The sequence below is a fragment of the Hypomesus transpacificus genome, unplaced genomic scaffold (genome assembly GCF_021917145.1).
Source record: "Hypomesus transpacificus isolate Combined female unplaced genomic scaffold, fHypTra1 scaffold_208, whole genome shotgun sequence".
Lineage (NCBI taxonomy): Eukaryota > Metazoa > Chordata > Actinopteri > Osmeriformes > Osmeridae > Hypomesus > Hypomesus transpacificus.
The window spans coordinates 70354-85225 of NW_025813748.1; the positions used below are offsets into that span (position 1 = coordinate 70354).

The 14872-nt window shown below is 48.3% G+C and overlaps 1 protein-coding gene across 1 annotated transcript; it reads left to right on the plus strand.

The window, feature by feature from the left end:
* Positions 1-858: 858 nt before the first annotated feature.
* On the plus strand, positions 859-13077 carry LOC124462276 (angiopoietin-related protein 2-like). The gene is made up of 5 exons (XM_047013925.1): positions 859-1358; positions 5524-6485; positions 9715-9908; positions 11365-11635; positions 11915-13077. The coding sequence occupies exons 2-5, from the start codon at positions 5528-5530 to the stop codon at positions 12112-12114; spliced, it is 1623 nt and encodes a 540-aa protein (XP_046869881.1). The 5' UTR covers positions 859-1358; positions 5524-5527; the 3' UTR covers positions 12115-13077.
* The last annotated feature ends 1795 nt before the right edge of the window (positions 13078-14872 follow it).

The window sequence follows — 14872 nt, forward strand, 5'->3', positions numbered from 1 at the left end:
GGTTTGAGTCAGTAAATAAACAGCTAGTAGAAGCACTCAGTCACAACATCATTAGATTACAACATGATTGCTCTGAACAAAAACATTTCCGCCCCCACAGCCCTGATCCAGAACAGGAGAACAACACGAGAACATTCCAGATGAGAACCAAACTTCCATCAGACTCCATGAGTCAGGTGGGGAACACCATCACTGCCAATTCTCTGTGTGACCAATCGTCTATTTTTCAAGCTTTGGTAAGTTTGTCAACACACTGACATGAGAGTAAGTTCATCAACTTGGATGAATAACATGTTCCCAATAACTAACTCCCAATAAGCAACATAGCGTGACAAAAACAAGCTAATACAACTTTACAACAAGGAGAGCCAGGATACTGTGGATTTGTCCACATGCCTGATAACTGATCCTGGTTGACAACACTGCTCTCTTTTGCAAGAGGTGGTGAACCAGGAGAGTGTCAGTGGTGAGTGTGTGTGTGTGTGAGTGTGTGTGTGTGTGTGTGTGTGTGTGTGTGTGTGAGAGAGAGAGAGAGAGAGAGAGAGAGAGAGAGAGAGAAAGAGAGAGAGAGAGAGAGAGAAAGAGGTGGTGAACCAGGAGTGTCAGTGGTGAGTGTGTGCGAGTGTGTGTGTGTGTGTGTGTGAGTGTGTGTGTGTGTGTGTGTGTGAGAGAGAGAGAGAAGGGGGTGGAGAGGTTGTATCTCAAGCGTGAGGATCTTGTTTTGCGAGGGGAGGAGAAAGGGCAGACCTTGTGCCAAAGAGAGAGACAGAGAGAGAGAGAGAGAGAGAGAGAGAGAGAGAGAGAGAGAGAGAGAGAGAGAGAAAGAGAGAGAAAGAGAGAGAGAGAGAGAGAGCGAGAGAGAGAAAGAGAGAGAGAGGAGAAGTGGAGTCAGGGTGCTTCAGAGAGAGACTGCCTCTGAGAACTATGAAGCAGTGATGGGATCAGCTCTCAGCCAGTGACAGCCAGCGACAGACCAGTCCATCCAGAGAGAAACACCATCTCATCTCACTGGCTCACAATCTGGTTGTGCTTCTGAAGACACTGCATCCTGCAGTGGATGTATTCTCCTGTTCCTAGACTGGGGTCTGTCGTCGTCTCCAGCCTCTCTGCTCAGTCCCCAGCCGGCCAAGCTGCTGGTGGAGCTACGGAGGTGTTTTAATAATAGGCTTCAACCCTCCGTCACCTCTAACTGCCAGACTGGACTCGGGTGACAAAGTACCAAAGAGAGAGAGAGGGAGGGGAAAGAGAGAGAGACCCCAGAGCTGCTTTCTGACCGGGGATGACTTTCTTTCGGGGGGAACTTCATCCACCAGGAAGAGAAGGGAACTAAAGGATTAGTAGCAGTCTCCAGTTATCTGGTAAGCGTTTGTTGTCTTTGGACTTTTGACTACATCGTCATGACACGCTGCCTACTGGAAAACAGAGGCAGGGGGATTTGGGGATTCAGTGAGGGATGTTCTTGATAAAAGAGACTCAAGTAAACGCAAACGTTTTTGAAATCTTCCATGAGCTCAGTTGTGTTATCTATTAATAAACCAGGACTTACCTTGTGAGGCAAAGCAGCTGCAGAGTGTGAGACTGCTGGCTCTCATGCTGCTCAAAGAGAGAGCGTTTATTTATTTTTTTTCATCCTGATCTGTTTCAGCCCTCAGGTTCTGTCTGGGGTTACAATGAAAGGTTTGTTGTCCCAGGCCTTCCTGTTTGAGGAGAGCACAGCTGGGGCTGCTAGAGAAGCAGTGGATGCATTAAGGCTCCACCAGGTAGGGACAGAAGTGCTTGTCAACTACCGATAAACATTCAGCCTCGCAGCATTAGATTGCAAAGACACACTCACCTGACAAAGACAGACAGGCACAAGAGACCGCATGGAGAGGGGCTGTTGGTTTCCCAAGAACAGCTTCTTAATTTCCAAGATGTTTAGAACGCTGTAGTAGCAGAATACAGATATAGAAAACCAAGCCTCACTTGGCTTGATAGTTGTGATATCCTGAATTATTGGAGGGGAAAATAATGTCTGAAAATAAGTCTAAAATGTAAGATGGCATCCTGGCTTCAGATGGGGGGCTGAGCGGAGTTGGGCAGAGCTTAGATAAGATATATGATTATATTATAGATATAAGATATTAGATATGGGCCAGGTTGGGCAAAACTGGGCAAGCAGCTGCCTTATATCTGTACTGCTTCTCTGTTTAAAATAAGGAGGCTTTGACTGGGACAGTTGTGACATGGCACCCACTTTCACCTATGGAACCTAATGGTCTGTTTCTAGGGAGTCAGGTGGCTGAGCGGTTAGGGAATGGGCTAGTAATCAGAAGGTTGCTGGCTCGATTCCCGGCCGAGAAAAATGACGTTGTGTCCTTGGGCAAGGCACTTCACCCTACTTGCCTCTGGTGAACGTCCCTGTACTTACTGTAAGTCGCTCTGGATAAGAGCGTCTGCTAAATGACTAAATGTAAATGTTTCTGCGTTTGTAGTTGTCTCTGTAACTATGTCTGTAGCTGTGTCTGTAGCTGTGTTTGTAGCTTTGATGTGTCTGTTTCTTTAACCGTGTCTGTATATGTGTCCGTGGTTGCACACCTCTAATGAGGTCGTGAAGAATGTGAGGAATGCCACACTCACGGTAAAATGAGAGGGGCTGGGGGCGAGAGACATGGGCTCTGAATGGTCCGCTCTCCTTCTAATTACTACGTGCTGAACATGAACAAAACACTGGGGCGCACCGCTGTTTTGCAGACACACTGACCGACACAAAGCCCTGCCTGTCGTGCTGGCTTGAATCCTAAGAGGAACAGACACGGACGACAGCCCTCCGCCACAGACCTGTGAATATGTGGGCAGTGGGACACTGCAGGAAGTCTGTCACCACGCCGGCTATCTGTCCCAGAACGGGTCACTGAGACACATTCCTCTCGCTCTCGAAGGCTGATCCACTTGTGTGGTGACTGTGTATCATCGTCTGTCACTCCCCCGTCCTGGTCCCTCCTGGGGGTGTAGCGTCCCGAGGTGTCCTCTGGAGGGTGTCCTCCACAGGGACATGATCTCAACACCTGGTCATCATGGGAACCGGGTGTCCCGTCACCGACAGCTTGTCAACTCACATGATGCCGTGACAGTAATGAGCTTGGCTGGCTGTGTAGCTTTAGTTTGTACCAGACTGAGGCTGTCATGAGATAGCAGACGGAGAGATGGAGGGGTGGATGGATAGAGGGGTGGGTGGATGGATGGATGGGTGGGAGGGTGGGTGGAGGGGTTGATGGATGGAGGGGTGGATGTGAGGCGGTTGTGGCTGTAGGGGTTGAGAGGTTAATGATAGGGCTTTCTTCATGGGCAGATGGGACTCTCCCTGGTGCCACCCCCTTCTCCACACACACACAGACACACAGACACACACACACAGACACACACACACACACAGACACACACACATACACACTCCTGTCCTTGTTCAGAGGTGAGGGAGGCCTGCTGCATGTGTCATCGTTCCACTGAACCAATCCTAGTCATCCGCTTCCTGGACAGACACACACTAGTTTCTATTAGTGTATAAACTATGATGCTGTTGTTGCTGGTATTGGAACTGATTGGGCAAATTCCTATGAAGTTTCTTGACAGTCTCTGAAGACTCTGATATCTCTGAAACCAAACCATGAAAGCAGTTACTTCACTGAGATGATTGGGTGTTTAAAATGTGTAGTTAATCCCATTGATGTTCTTCTTTGTCTTAGCATAAAAAACGTGCTAAGATTGCATCGTCTATCTGAACTCTGGGGACTCAGTCAGTCCCTTTCAATTCATCAACAGAGGATTTATTAGACAGAGAACCAAACCATAGTGGTTTGAAACTGACCAGAGACCAGGGAAAGGCTCGTTCTTAGGGAGGTCAACATCTTTCTGATCCAGTGGTGGCCTCGTTCCCAGAGAAACAGCATGATTCACTGAGCTCCTCTTAGAGTTTATGACCAGAGCTGTGCATCGTAGGACACTGAGGGTGGTGTGGCTGAGAAGCCTGCTCCAGGCCCCCCTCTCTGGACCAGATCCTGGTCCTGGTCCTGGTCCTAGACCTGGTTCTGAGTTTGGGGAAGTGGTCCACCAAGCATCCTCTGTAATCCAATCGGCAGCAGCTTTCCATTAGGAAGCCCTCGGGGTGCAAGGTCTTGTTATCCTTACACAGAGCTTACATTCTCCTCTGCTCTCAGCGGCATCCCCTCCACTCCTCATAACAACAGGTCCTCTTCAGCTGCAGCTACCAGTTAGATTTTTAATAATGCCAGAACTCTGGGACACATGGCCTAGACTGCCTCTATTTTCATTCTGCCCGCTAAATGGCACTTAGAGTTCTCTTTGTGACTGGCCTTCCTATTACTTTAACCAAACACAATCATCCCACCGAATGTCATAATCTCCTGTCAGACAACAGACAAATGATCTGTGATGAGAAACATTCTGTAACCGTGCTGTCCGGTCGTCTGTGGCCAGAATACAATGAGCTCAGGGGGAGGGTTGAAAAAGGCAAAAGTTCATCCTGTTTATCTGAAGCAAAATAGAAAAGTTACATAAAGTAAACTCCAGGGAAGAATACGACACATTCATCTCACCAGAGTCAGTGCCTCTTCTATCCTACCTCTATATATGTTCCGGTCTGATGCAATTAGATCAATATTTAATTTAAAACAGTTTCCACGAATAGCATCAGTTGCAGTTGTCTCACTGTTTCCATAAGCAATGGTGTCCGAGGCAACAGATGGAGCAGAGAGAAGCAGATCCTAGGTGTGGCACAGCCCCAGGGAGAGTTGGATCCAGGACAGGCAGCTAAGCTAAACAACTTCCTTCCCTCCCGGACAGCAGCAATAACAGACTTAACAAAGCCTCTAAAGATACCGATAATTTATGAACAGATTATAATTAATACATAGTTTCCTTTGGAGGAGTGGAAAGGATTGCGACCAGTGACAGCCACATGGAACATGTCTGTGTGTGCGTCTGCTGTGGTGAAGATAGGTCTGGCGGTAGCAGGAAGCTTCTGAACCAGAGTCCCCTGAACCTTGCAGTGAAGCGTTCCTCTTTGACGTTCATGCAACACAACACCAACACCATAACTCCCCCGGTGTCCCAAGGCCTGGCTCGGCAGGGGTGGAGGATATTGTTTCATTTGGTCTTTCTGGTTTCTCCAGCTCTAACGGCCTGGGGGCTGAGGTGGGTAATGAATACGGGGTAGCCAGCACCCTTGGGGGCCCTGAGCAGCGTGGTACTGAACACTTAGAGCATCCTGGGGACAGGGTGTCTGGCCCCAATCAGTAGACCTATAAAAGCGTGTCTGGATGTGCTGTCAGAAAAAGAGCCGATATGGTGCTTATGAAGTTTAGGCCGGGGGGGGGGGGGGGGGGGGGGGGGGGGGGGGGGGGGGGGGGGGAGGAGCGGGTTTTAACGCCACGTGTTCTCATTGACAGTATGTGTTCTTATGATCTTGTCTGTTTTTCTCCATCTCTCCATGTGACCTCCCCTCCCCCCTCTCTCTCTTCTTAGACTCATGGAGCTACCGGCAGCGGTGCTGCTGATGGTCCTTCTGCTGCATGGGCTCTGCATGGGCTGTGGAGCAGAGCGCAACCAGGGGAGACCCCGAGATGGCAGCCAGACCAGGGACGAGGCCCAGGACGAGGCCCAGGACGAGGCCCAGGACGAGGCCCAGGACGGGGGCCGGGACCGGGGCCAGGAGAACCCCGAAGAGAGCCTGGGGAGGGAGTTCCTGTACACTGGGGGAAGAAGCAGGAGCCGGCGTTCCCCACCCGTCCCCCCGGAGGCCGACAAGTGCTCCTACACCTTCGTCGTACCGCAGCAGAAAGTCACGGGGGCCATCTGCGTCAACTCCAGGGAGCCCGAATCCCTGCTGGCCAACCGGGTGAGCAAGCAGGAGCTGGAGCTTCTGAACGGCGAGCTGCTGAAGCAGAAGCGGCAGCTGGAAACCCTGCAGCAGCTGGTGGAGGTGGACGGAGGCGTGGTGAGCGAGGTGAAGCTCCTGAGGAAGGAGAGCCGCAACATGAACTCCCGGGTGACGCAGCTCTACATGCAGCTGCTGCACGAGATCATCAGGAAGAGGGACAACTCGCTGGAGCTGGCCCAGATGGAGAACCGCATCCTGAACCAGACCGCCGAGATGCAGATGCTCACTAATCGCTACAGGGACCTGGAGCATAAGTACCAGCACTTGGCCACACTGGCTACCAACCAGTCGGTCCTCATTGCCCTCCTGGAGGAGCAGTGTCAGAGCAGGCCCGCCCCGCGCCCCGTCCCCCCCGTCCAACCCCGACCCCAGCCCCTGCCACGACCTCCGACCCCTGTCAAGCCTTTCCAGCCCCCTCCCTCCCCACGTCTCACCAACCAGATCACCAACGAGATCCAGAGTGACCAAAACCAGAAGCTCCAACGAACTGCCCTTCCCACAATGCCGAGCGGCACTCACAGCCCCTCCACCACCAACAAACCCTCGGGTGAGTTTTCGCAACTCAGTTGTTGGACTCAAACTGTTCTGTACTTAAGACTGGGGTGGGATGTGTTGCAAAGTTCAACCTTTCAGAGTAAACAAGTGGAAAATATCCATGGGAGCAAATTCCAGTAAACTCTCCCAAAAGAGTAGACTGTGAAACAGAAAGCTCTGTGTGTGTGTGTGTGTGAGAGAGAGAAAAAGTGTGTGTCGTAGGCACATATAGCTGCACATAGACCCGTCTAATCATTAATCACCAGACAAAAGCAGCTATCCATTCTCCTCACCATTGTCCATATGAATAACACACATTCCCAGAAACGCCTTGAGGACAACAGGGCTGTTGTTGTACACAGTCTTTTGAGATGCATTCATCTATTGGCTCGATTGATACACACACAGCGCTGTGAAAGGGTAAACAGTATTTGTTTGAAGTCATGGACGGTTGGAACAGCTTAAGAGAAGCGTCTTCGTTTAAAACACAACTGATAGTCAGGCAGCCTAGAGTTGGCCTGTGGTGATGATCCAGTTTGGCATCCTTATCTGGACCGTTTAATCAATGGAATTCGTATTGTTTCCCGAGATTGCAGCGTGATAAGTCCGTCCCAAGTCTTTAATTCAATCCTGGAGTTTTGTAAGCTTGTGTCCGCACTGGTGTGGGTATTATTATGTGATGCAGATGGGAACTGTCTCTACGCAGACGGTGTTTCTCCCCGTACAGTGAGTGTTTAAGTGGGCCCGTGTGGCCTTGCTCGCCGTTGCCTGGCACTGCAGAGCGAACAAATGCTCACTCTGGCTTTCACAACAAAGTCATGCTAAGCTTTACTTTTCAGTTATGATTGAAACGCAAACCTGCTTCACAGGAGCGGAGCAGGCTAGCTCTGGGACTGGGAATGTACTTTGTTCAGCGGAAACGAAAGGCTTTCGAATTCAAAACCCTGCCTTCCCCATGCTGCACTTTATCCCTCAACGTCTAGCTACAGTTTGCTGTTTTTCCGGAGCTGTGAACAGTGTGCTCTGACAGTACTTTCTAAGAGAGGCGCGCAATTTCCTGTCCGGGCCTGTGCAACTTCCACCCTAAAGGTTAAGTAAACCCTCAACACTAAGAAGGAGGTCTGTCCAACTCTGACCTGCATGGAGATGGACGATACAGAGAGGACAGAAGCACATGGGAGAAAGAGGGGAGACAGAGAATGAAAGAGACCAGGGGGGGGAGGAGAGAAAGAGAGACTCAGAGAGAAAGTACAGTATCACATTGGACTCGAGAAGAAAGAGGTCTGTAGTAAGATAAGAGAGACCAACAGGGAGAGTATGTGTGATGTCATTTGTTCCAGGCCCTATCAGGGGAGAGCTGTGTCTGGTCTCGGCTCACCACTGATACACCCTGCAGCTCTGGCTTGGAGAACCAACAGGAACTCCCACGTTTTCATGTGCTCCGTGAGTGTTGGAGTAACTCGACAGACAAGGGATGAAAAAGGTTCTTCTTCTCAATGCTTCTCGCCTCTCCCCGTTTGGTGTGTTTTTCTCCGTCTTGTCTGTGTCCATTCCCTGTGTACAGTTTCTAAACTAGGTCAGTTAGTGATTCTCCTTCATCCAAATCTGAAGAAGGTAAACACTTTCACATCCAATTAGAGCTGAAGAGCCACTGGACCAATAAAAAGTCCTGTTTTCTTCTCCAAATCTGCTGACTGGTAAGCTTCAGACTGGAGGGGGAGTGTAATGACGATGGGGCAATAAGCCAATTCATTTGAACAGATATGGAACCAGCTGAGACATAAACCATAGTTATGCTGAGATGCACGTGAACTCCATTCATTGTTTAAACCTACGTTTTAATGGAACGATATAAAACACAATCCCGACTGCAGCTGTCAAACCTTCCAATTGTGAGACGCAGGTCTGTTTTTTACGCTTGATGAAATCATACAGATGAGAAAGGACTCACAGACACCACAGGGTGAAAGGCAGCTCTGAGATAAGGAACACAGATGATCACTGTTCTTCATATCCCTTCTCAGCATGCCCACGAAAGCAGACTTCACAAAAGTATTGGTGCTCAACTGCCTACTTTCTAATTTATTGTTACTTGAAGAATGTCACGTGAATGGGTTCTGTTTTGGAATTTGGGCTTGGATCCAGAAGTCTCCACATGGCAAGAACTGAAAAACGGTTTCATGGTTTTCACTTGGTGTTGTCTGAAATTGGTACAGTTCTAGAAGTCTTTCCCCAGACAAGCAGCCAGTCTGACAGGGAGGACCCTCAGCTCAGTTTTTCTTAACAGCAGAGAGCGAAAGCAAAACTGAAGTCATATGCTTTTTTCCTCTGAGCCTCCTCTCCAGGATTCAGTCTCCGCTTGAAAGATTTTGACCTTTAGTCAAGACAGAGCAGAGTTTGTATTTGTACTTGACTGAAAAAGGCTCTGTCTACGGACCCCCTTGCAACAGCTGCATAGAACATTGTGGAGTTCTGGGGAGCAGGGCTCAGCTCTGGGTCCTGGTGAGAGACCTCGTTTGAAACCCACAACAAGTGACAAGACCTTTCCAGATGAAGGGGGCCACTGTTTCACTGTTTCTCAGCTGAAGTCTGAAAGTTTGAGATAAAGATCACCACTTTAACAAATGAGAGTTTGAAGCCAACAGCGTTCTAGACACCGTTATTCAGATGGAATGTCTGTAGGCACAGCTCACGGTACTGAAGAGGGAGAGGTGGAATCTAAGATCTATTTGCTGTTGCATCATTTCACAATCAGGGTTCCCTTTGCTTCTGTTCCAATGTTGATCTTGGCTTCATCGCTTCAGGCCATTTCCCCTGTGAGAGTGGCAGCCAAATTCAATCCCACCTAAAAGCTGAGAGCCGTTGCCACTGAAAGTTCCTCTGTCAGTGCGAGAGCTGAATCATCAGGCTACTATTCAGAGCTTCTACACTTCCAAAATCACACTGCTTTTTAATAAAGCAGGACAGGGGGGGGGGGGGGGGGGGAGATGGCTGAGCGGTTAGGGAATCAGGCTGTTATTCAGAAGGTTAACGGTTCGAATCCGGCTGTGTTAAATTACGTTGTGTCCTTGGGCAAGGCACTTCACCCTACCTGCCTCGAAGGGGGGAATGTCCCTGTACTTACTGTAAGTCGCTCTGGATAAGAGCGTCTGCTAAATGACTCAAATGTAAATGTAAAGCATCCACACTGGTGACCTGTGATCCCAAACCTGTGTGTGTGTGTGTTTGCCGTTCTGTGGCAGGGCCGTGGAAGGACTGTCTGCAGGCGCTGGAGGACGGCCACACGGCCAGCGGCATGTACCTGGTGAAGCCGGAGAACGCTAACCGCCTCATGCAGGTGTGGTGCGACCAGAGGCACGACCCCGGAGGCTGGACCGTCATCCAGCGGAGGGGGGACGGCTCCGTCAACTTCTTCAGGAACTGGGAGACGTACAAGGTGTGTGAGAACACGGGGCGGACCGCCTGCTGTCAGGGTTGTGACCCCTTTGATGGCCATCCGAGGACCTCGCTGTGTTTTCTTGGTTTTGGTTCTGTTCATCTATTCTCATTAGGATATATTGTTTTCACCTGTGCCTTGTTTGTTCTGTGCTTTTTATGTGGCTTGGATGCTTCGTTCTTCTCACATGGCACAGTGTACATTAGAGTTCCTTGGTTATACTTATGACGGTCTGCTTTTTATATATTTTGAACTTCCAATAAAAGAAGAAAAGGTGCATATTTTGAGAATCAGAGGAATCGGCTTTTGGGTCCACACTTGCAGTCCTGACAGGTAGCGTTGCATCACACTCTGAGCATTGACGCGGTGGGGGGGGGGCAGGGCCAGGTAGCTTTCACACGTGGTTGACCCTAAACAGATGTGAGGGAATAATGAATGAGGCGGTTGTTGAGGTTTTAGGCGGCTCGCTCGCTCTCCCCTGCTCAGCTCCGGCGTATCTGTGGGGCGCTCCACCTGTCAGTCACAACCACGGCTAACATGAGGAGGGTCTTTGTTGAGTCAGGAAACACAGAGGCCTGATCAGAAACACATGGGAGCAAGAGGTGGCCTTGCCTGAAAAGAAATGCTGCCGTGCAGAAATGGGCCAACGCGACATTATTCCCTCTTCAGGAAAGTGATTTATATTGACATTACTGCAGAGATATATCCTCAGTCCTCAGAGAGTAGAACTGGAGGAAGTCTATGGCCGGCAGGGACTTCCGTTTCTTCTGTACGCTGAGAGGATGTAAAACTCTTCCAACAGGGCGAAAGCAGTTGAATGGTTCTTCAGCTTTTTCAAATATGCAAGGGTCTTGTTTAAAACCTTGCCAAGTTTAATACCGGAGATCTTTCTAAGACCTTTACAATACACCTTACACCACATGAGTCAGAAATGACACGTGTCATAGCTTGAGAAGGGTTTTCAAAGATTCAAAGCATATGGTCTGCTGAGACCTAGATCCCCCACTGGACTGCAAACTGCTCCAACATACTGGGCACTGAATCCTGTAACATGGTCCCGAGGTTGATTCGCTGTTACTCTTTCTGCTCTCAGACATTTACATTACATTTAGTCATTTAGCAGACGCTCTTATCCAGAGCGACTTAGAGTAAGTACAGGGACATTCCCCCCCGAGGCAAGTAGGGTGAAGTGCCTTGCCCGAGGACACAACGTCATTTGGCCGGGAATCGAACCAGCAATCTTCTGATTAATAGCCCGATTCCCTAACCGCTCAGCCATCTGACCCCACAGACAGCACTGGGAGACAGAGTATTGTCAGTGTCTAACCCTGCAGGGACTGTGGCTTCCAGGGCAGGGGGAAGAGGTCCTGAATGTCAGACGATCACAGTGTTTCGACAGCATGAAGGGCCTTTCCACCATTGTGAGAGTCTTGTCTGTTCCCTCTGCCATTCCCAGCAAGGTTTTGGAAATATAGACGGTGAGTATTGGCTGGGACTGGAGAACATCTACTGGCTGACCAATCAGGACAACTACAAGCTGCTGGTAACCCTGGAGGACTGGTCAGGAAGGAAGGTGTTTGCAGAGTACGCCAGCTTCCGACTGGAGCCCGAGGCAGACTTCTACAAGCTCAGGGTAGGCCGCTACCACGGCAACGCTGGAGACTCCCTCACCTGGCACAACGGAAAACAGTTCACCACGCTGGACAGAGACCACGACGTGTACACAGGTGAGGACAGACGGCATGTTACCTCAGGTCTCATCATGTTTGGGTTATTAAACCGAAGAAGGTAACGTGAAAATGAACAATAACATTGTGTATGCTACTCTTCCTCAGTAAAAATCATTGTTTGAATGATCAAATCTTCTGATAACTGTGAAACCCAATTTTAGCACCATTTTAGGCCAATAGCATCGTTTAGCAACTTTCAAACGCAATCCACTTCCTCCAATACTAATACTGACAATAATGATAACAATGATAATTCTGTATTGTTATTCTTCCCAGGCAACTGTGCTCACTACCAGAAGGGCGGTTGGTGGTACAACGCCTGTGCCCACTCCAACCTCAACGGAGTCTGGTACCGAGGAGGACACTACCGCAGTCGATACCAAGATGGTGTCTACTGGGCAGAGTTCAGAGGCGGGGCCTATTCTCTAAAGAAAGTGGTTATGATGATCCGGCCCAACCCAAATACATTTCATTAGCTTTCCTTTTGGCTAGCTAGCGCTTCGATCTGTAGCTAGCGCTTCTATCTGTAGCTAGCTCTCCCGTTTACTAGCCAGGCCTACTTTCATCAGCTAGGTCCCCCAGGCTGCAGCACACTGATATGTCCCCATTTCTCCCCTCCCATGTGGCATTAAGGCACCTTACAGACAACTCACCAGGACAGTGACTAAGAACGTGCAATATCTAAGCCCTCAGTATTAACTGTTGGCTGGCAGTGGGTGTCACACATCTACTGCATCTATACCCATGCATTGGTGTACTATTAACTTCTGTTCCTGCTCAGTTGTAATGGATTGTATCAAACACAAAGTCTGACTTTGAAGCGGCTGTTGCGGGATAGAGAGGGGGTCGAGGGAGGTTCATTCTAGCACCGTTCTTCATGTTTGAAGATGCAGTGTCTGGTATAAGGACACGGGAAGTCGGTATGAGTAGCTTTGGGATAGCAAACCTACTATATACTTATAATACAACAAATAACTATAGATGTTGACGCAGGAACATTATCTCCAGTGACTTTTCTTTTTACATTGTAAACAAACTATTCAGGAAAGTAAATTGTAGCAACCGATATTCAAGATGATCCTTCAGATATACTGACTTCCCCCTGGGAACGAGGCCAATGTCTTTCAGAAATGAAATACTCTTCCATGGATCATCACAATTGAAGACAATAAATCAGCATTCCTAGTTCTGTATTTTACAGTGTTGCGAGACAGGGTAAGGTGACACCACAAAACAACTATTACAAAAACAAGCTTTGCCCAGGTTTTAAATTTGCTTGCATTAAAAAACAAAACCAAGCAGTGTATGTACTGTATAAATTCATTGTTGGTATCAGTAGTTCCAACACATTTTGTCTGTACATAAAAGATTTGTAATATAATGTAACTAGTTCATCATGTATCACTATAAAGTTGCAATAAATTATGTACAGCTCCTTATGACTCTCTTTAATGTACCCTGTCTTAGTGCTACTGTACATTCACATCCCACAGCATATAGGTTGGATGCGTTCACAGAACGGTGTGTGTAGACAATGTCAAAGAATGCCAGCCTCAGCTAACCATTCTCCTCTGTCAGCAGACTGGCCTTTGTGGTCTATGGTACCACCCAACTTGTGTTCAGTCCACCAGAACAAGCTGCCTAAACATTTCCATCCCGTAGACAGAGAATACCCTCTCTGGAGGGAACGTCTGTCTTGAGGAACCACAATAGAACAATATCTGTGAGAGAGGACCACAGCGCTCGGAGAGCCCGACATGGAAAGCTTGGAGAACATGATCTAGGGTCTCATCAAACATCTGATGGACTTGTGTTTCAGCACCGGCTCTCTGGTTCCACGCCAGTCTTTCTGAGGTTGAACGCCCTGGACATCTCAGCGCTTCATTCATCAGCGGCTGGAAGATCGGGTGTCATGGCTGTGTTCCTGCTGGGTGCATTTCAAGAGTCCTTGCTGGTAGTCTGTGGCCGTACGTAGAGGCTGGTCACCATAGGCGGGATGAGGAGTGTCATTATGGACATGGTGGTTTAAAGGGCTTTATGACTCTGACAGCAACCACAAGGTTCCAGTGGAGAGAAACACATCTATCTTTCTGTCAGCGCACTCATCTCTCTCTCTCTCTCTCTCTCTCCCTCTCGCTGTTTTCCCGTTAAAGGCTGCTAGACAGATGATGGTATAGAACACATTTTCCGATTGACATCTGAATAACTTCTGTCTTTCAATGCTTCTTTTTCTCACCTTCCATTCCTTTCAACTACTAGGGATCTGCAAAAGCTTTTTGGAAACCAGCACTGACGTTGCAGTAAGTCTCTCCCTTATTTCAGTTTCACCCTGCAAATACAGCAACAAAAAGAAATACTTTGTCAAATCACTCTTTGGAAAATACGACCAAAGAAAATAAACCTAGCAAACTAAGAGTTGTTTGTCACTAAAATCAAAGCTTTACGGTACGCCCACAGAAATTAGTAGCACTAAGTGCCATTAGAAATACTGCACCAGAAGGACCCATAAATAAACTAGTTTGGTGCACAAGGAAACAGGCCAACCACAATTCATCATCTAGACTCAAGGGCTAACTCTCTCAGTCCTGCTGCTGGTGTTGGGGTTTGAACAAACAGAACATGGATTCTGTTTGGTCTATATCCTGTCTCTTCTATAATTCTCAACATCCTTCAGTTACACACTCAAGAGCACAGACGTTACACTGTGCTCTGGCAGTAACAGTATGTCCAGAGAGGCAGGTGAGGGCACTGCCATTGGTATCTGAGGTTAAAAAAAACACTGGACCAGTGACATGCTTTCTGCCTGTGACCCTCTAAAACAGTTCAAAGACTATCACGGGCATTCACCAACTGACTCAGTTGTAGACCTGGCCAGTCTATCACAGACCCAGAGTGTTTGAACAACTCTCACTGTTAGAAAGGGTTCAAAGTGACCTATGTTGGGAGGTCAATGAAAATGTCATCTTAAATTCTTCAGGCTGTTTTGCTTATCTTATCTGTATCTTATTCCACTTTTAAAGTTATGAAATCTTATGTTTGGAATTTGAACATTAAACCCCCCCCCCCCCCCTCCCTCATTCTGAACCCTGCTGTTGTATAAATAAAATAAGTCTTTTTCCCTTAGCTTTTATGTGGGGAATTTGATTCTAGTATTTCACTACACAGCGGTTTGAACTGTTATTTCACAATCCGTTTTTTTACAGCCATGACTGTATATCTACTTTGGCAAAAATA

Excerpts from the sequence above, each read along its gene's own strand:
- LOC124462276 (XM_047013925.1), top strand. The coding sequence starts at position 5,528 with ATGGAGCTACCGGCAGCGGTGCTGCTGATGGTCCTTCTGCTGCATGGG. Across the intron at positions 9,909-11,364 it reads GGAACTGGGAGACGTACAAG|CAAGGTTTTGGAAATATAGA; the intron begins GTGTGTGAGAAC and ends TGCCATTCCCAG. Across the intron at positions 11,636-11,914 it reads AGACCACGACGTGTACACAG|GCAACTGTGCTCACTACCAG; the intron begins GTGAGGACAGAC and ends TATTCTTCCCAG.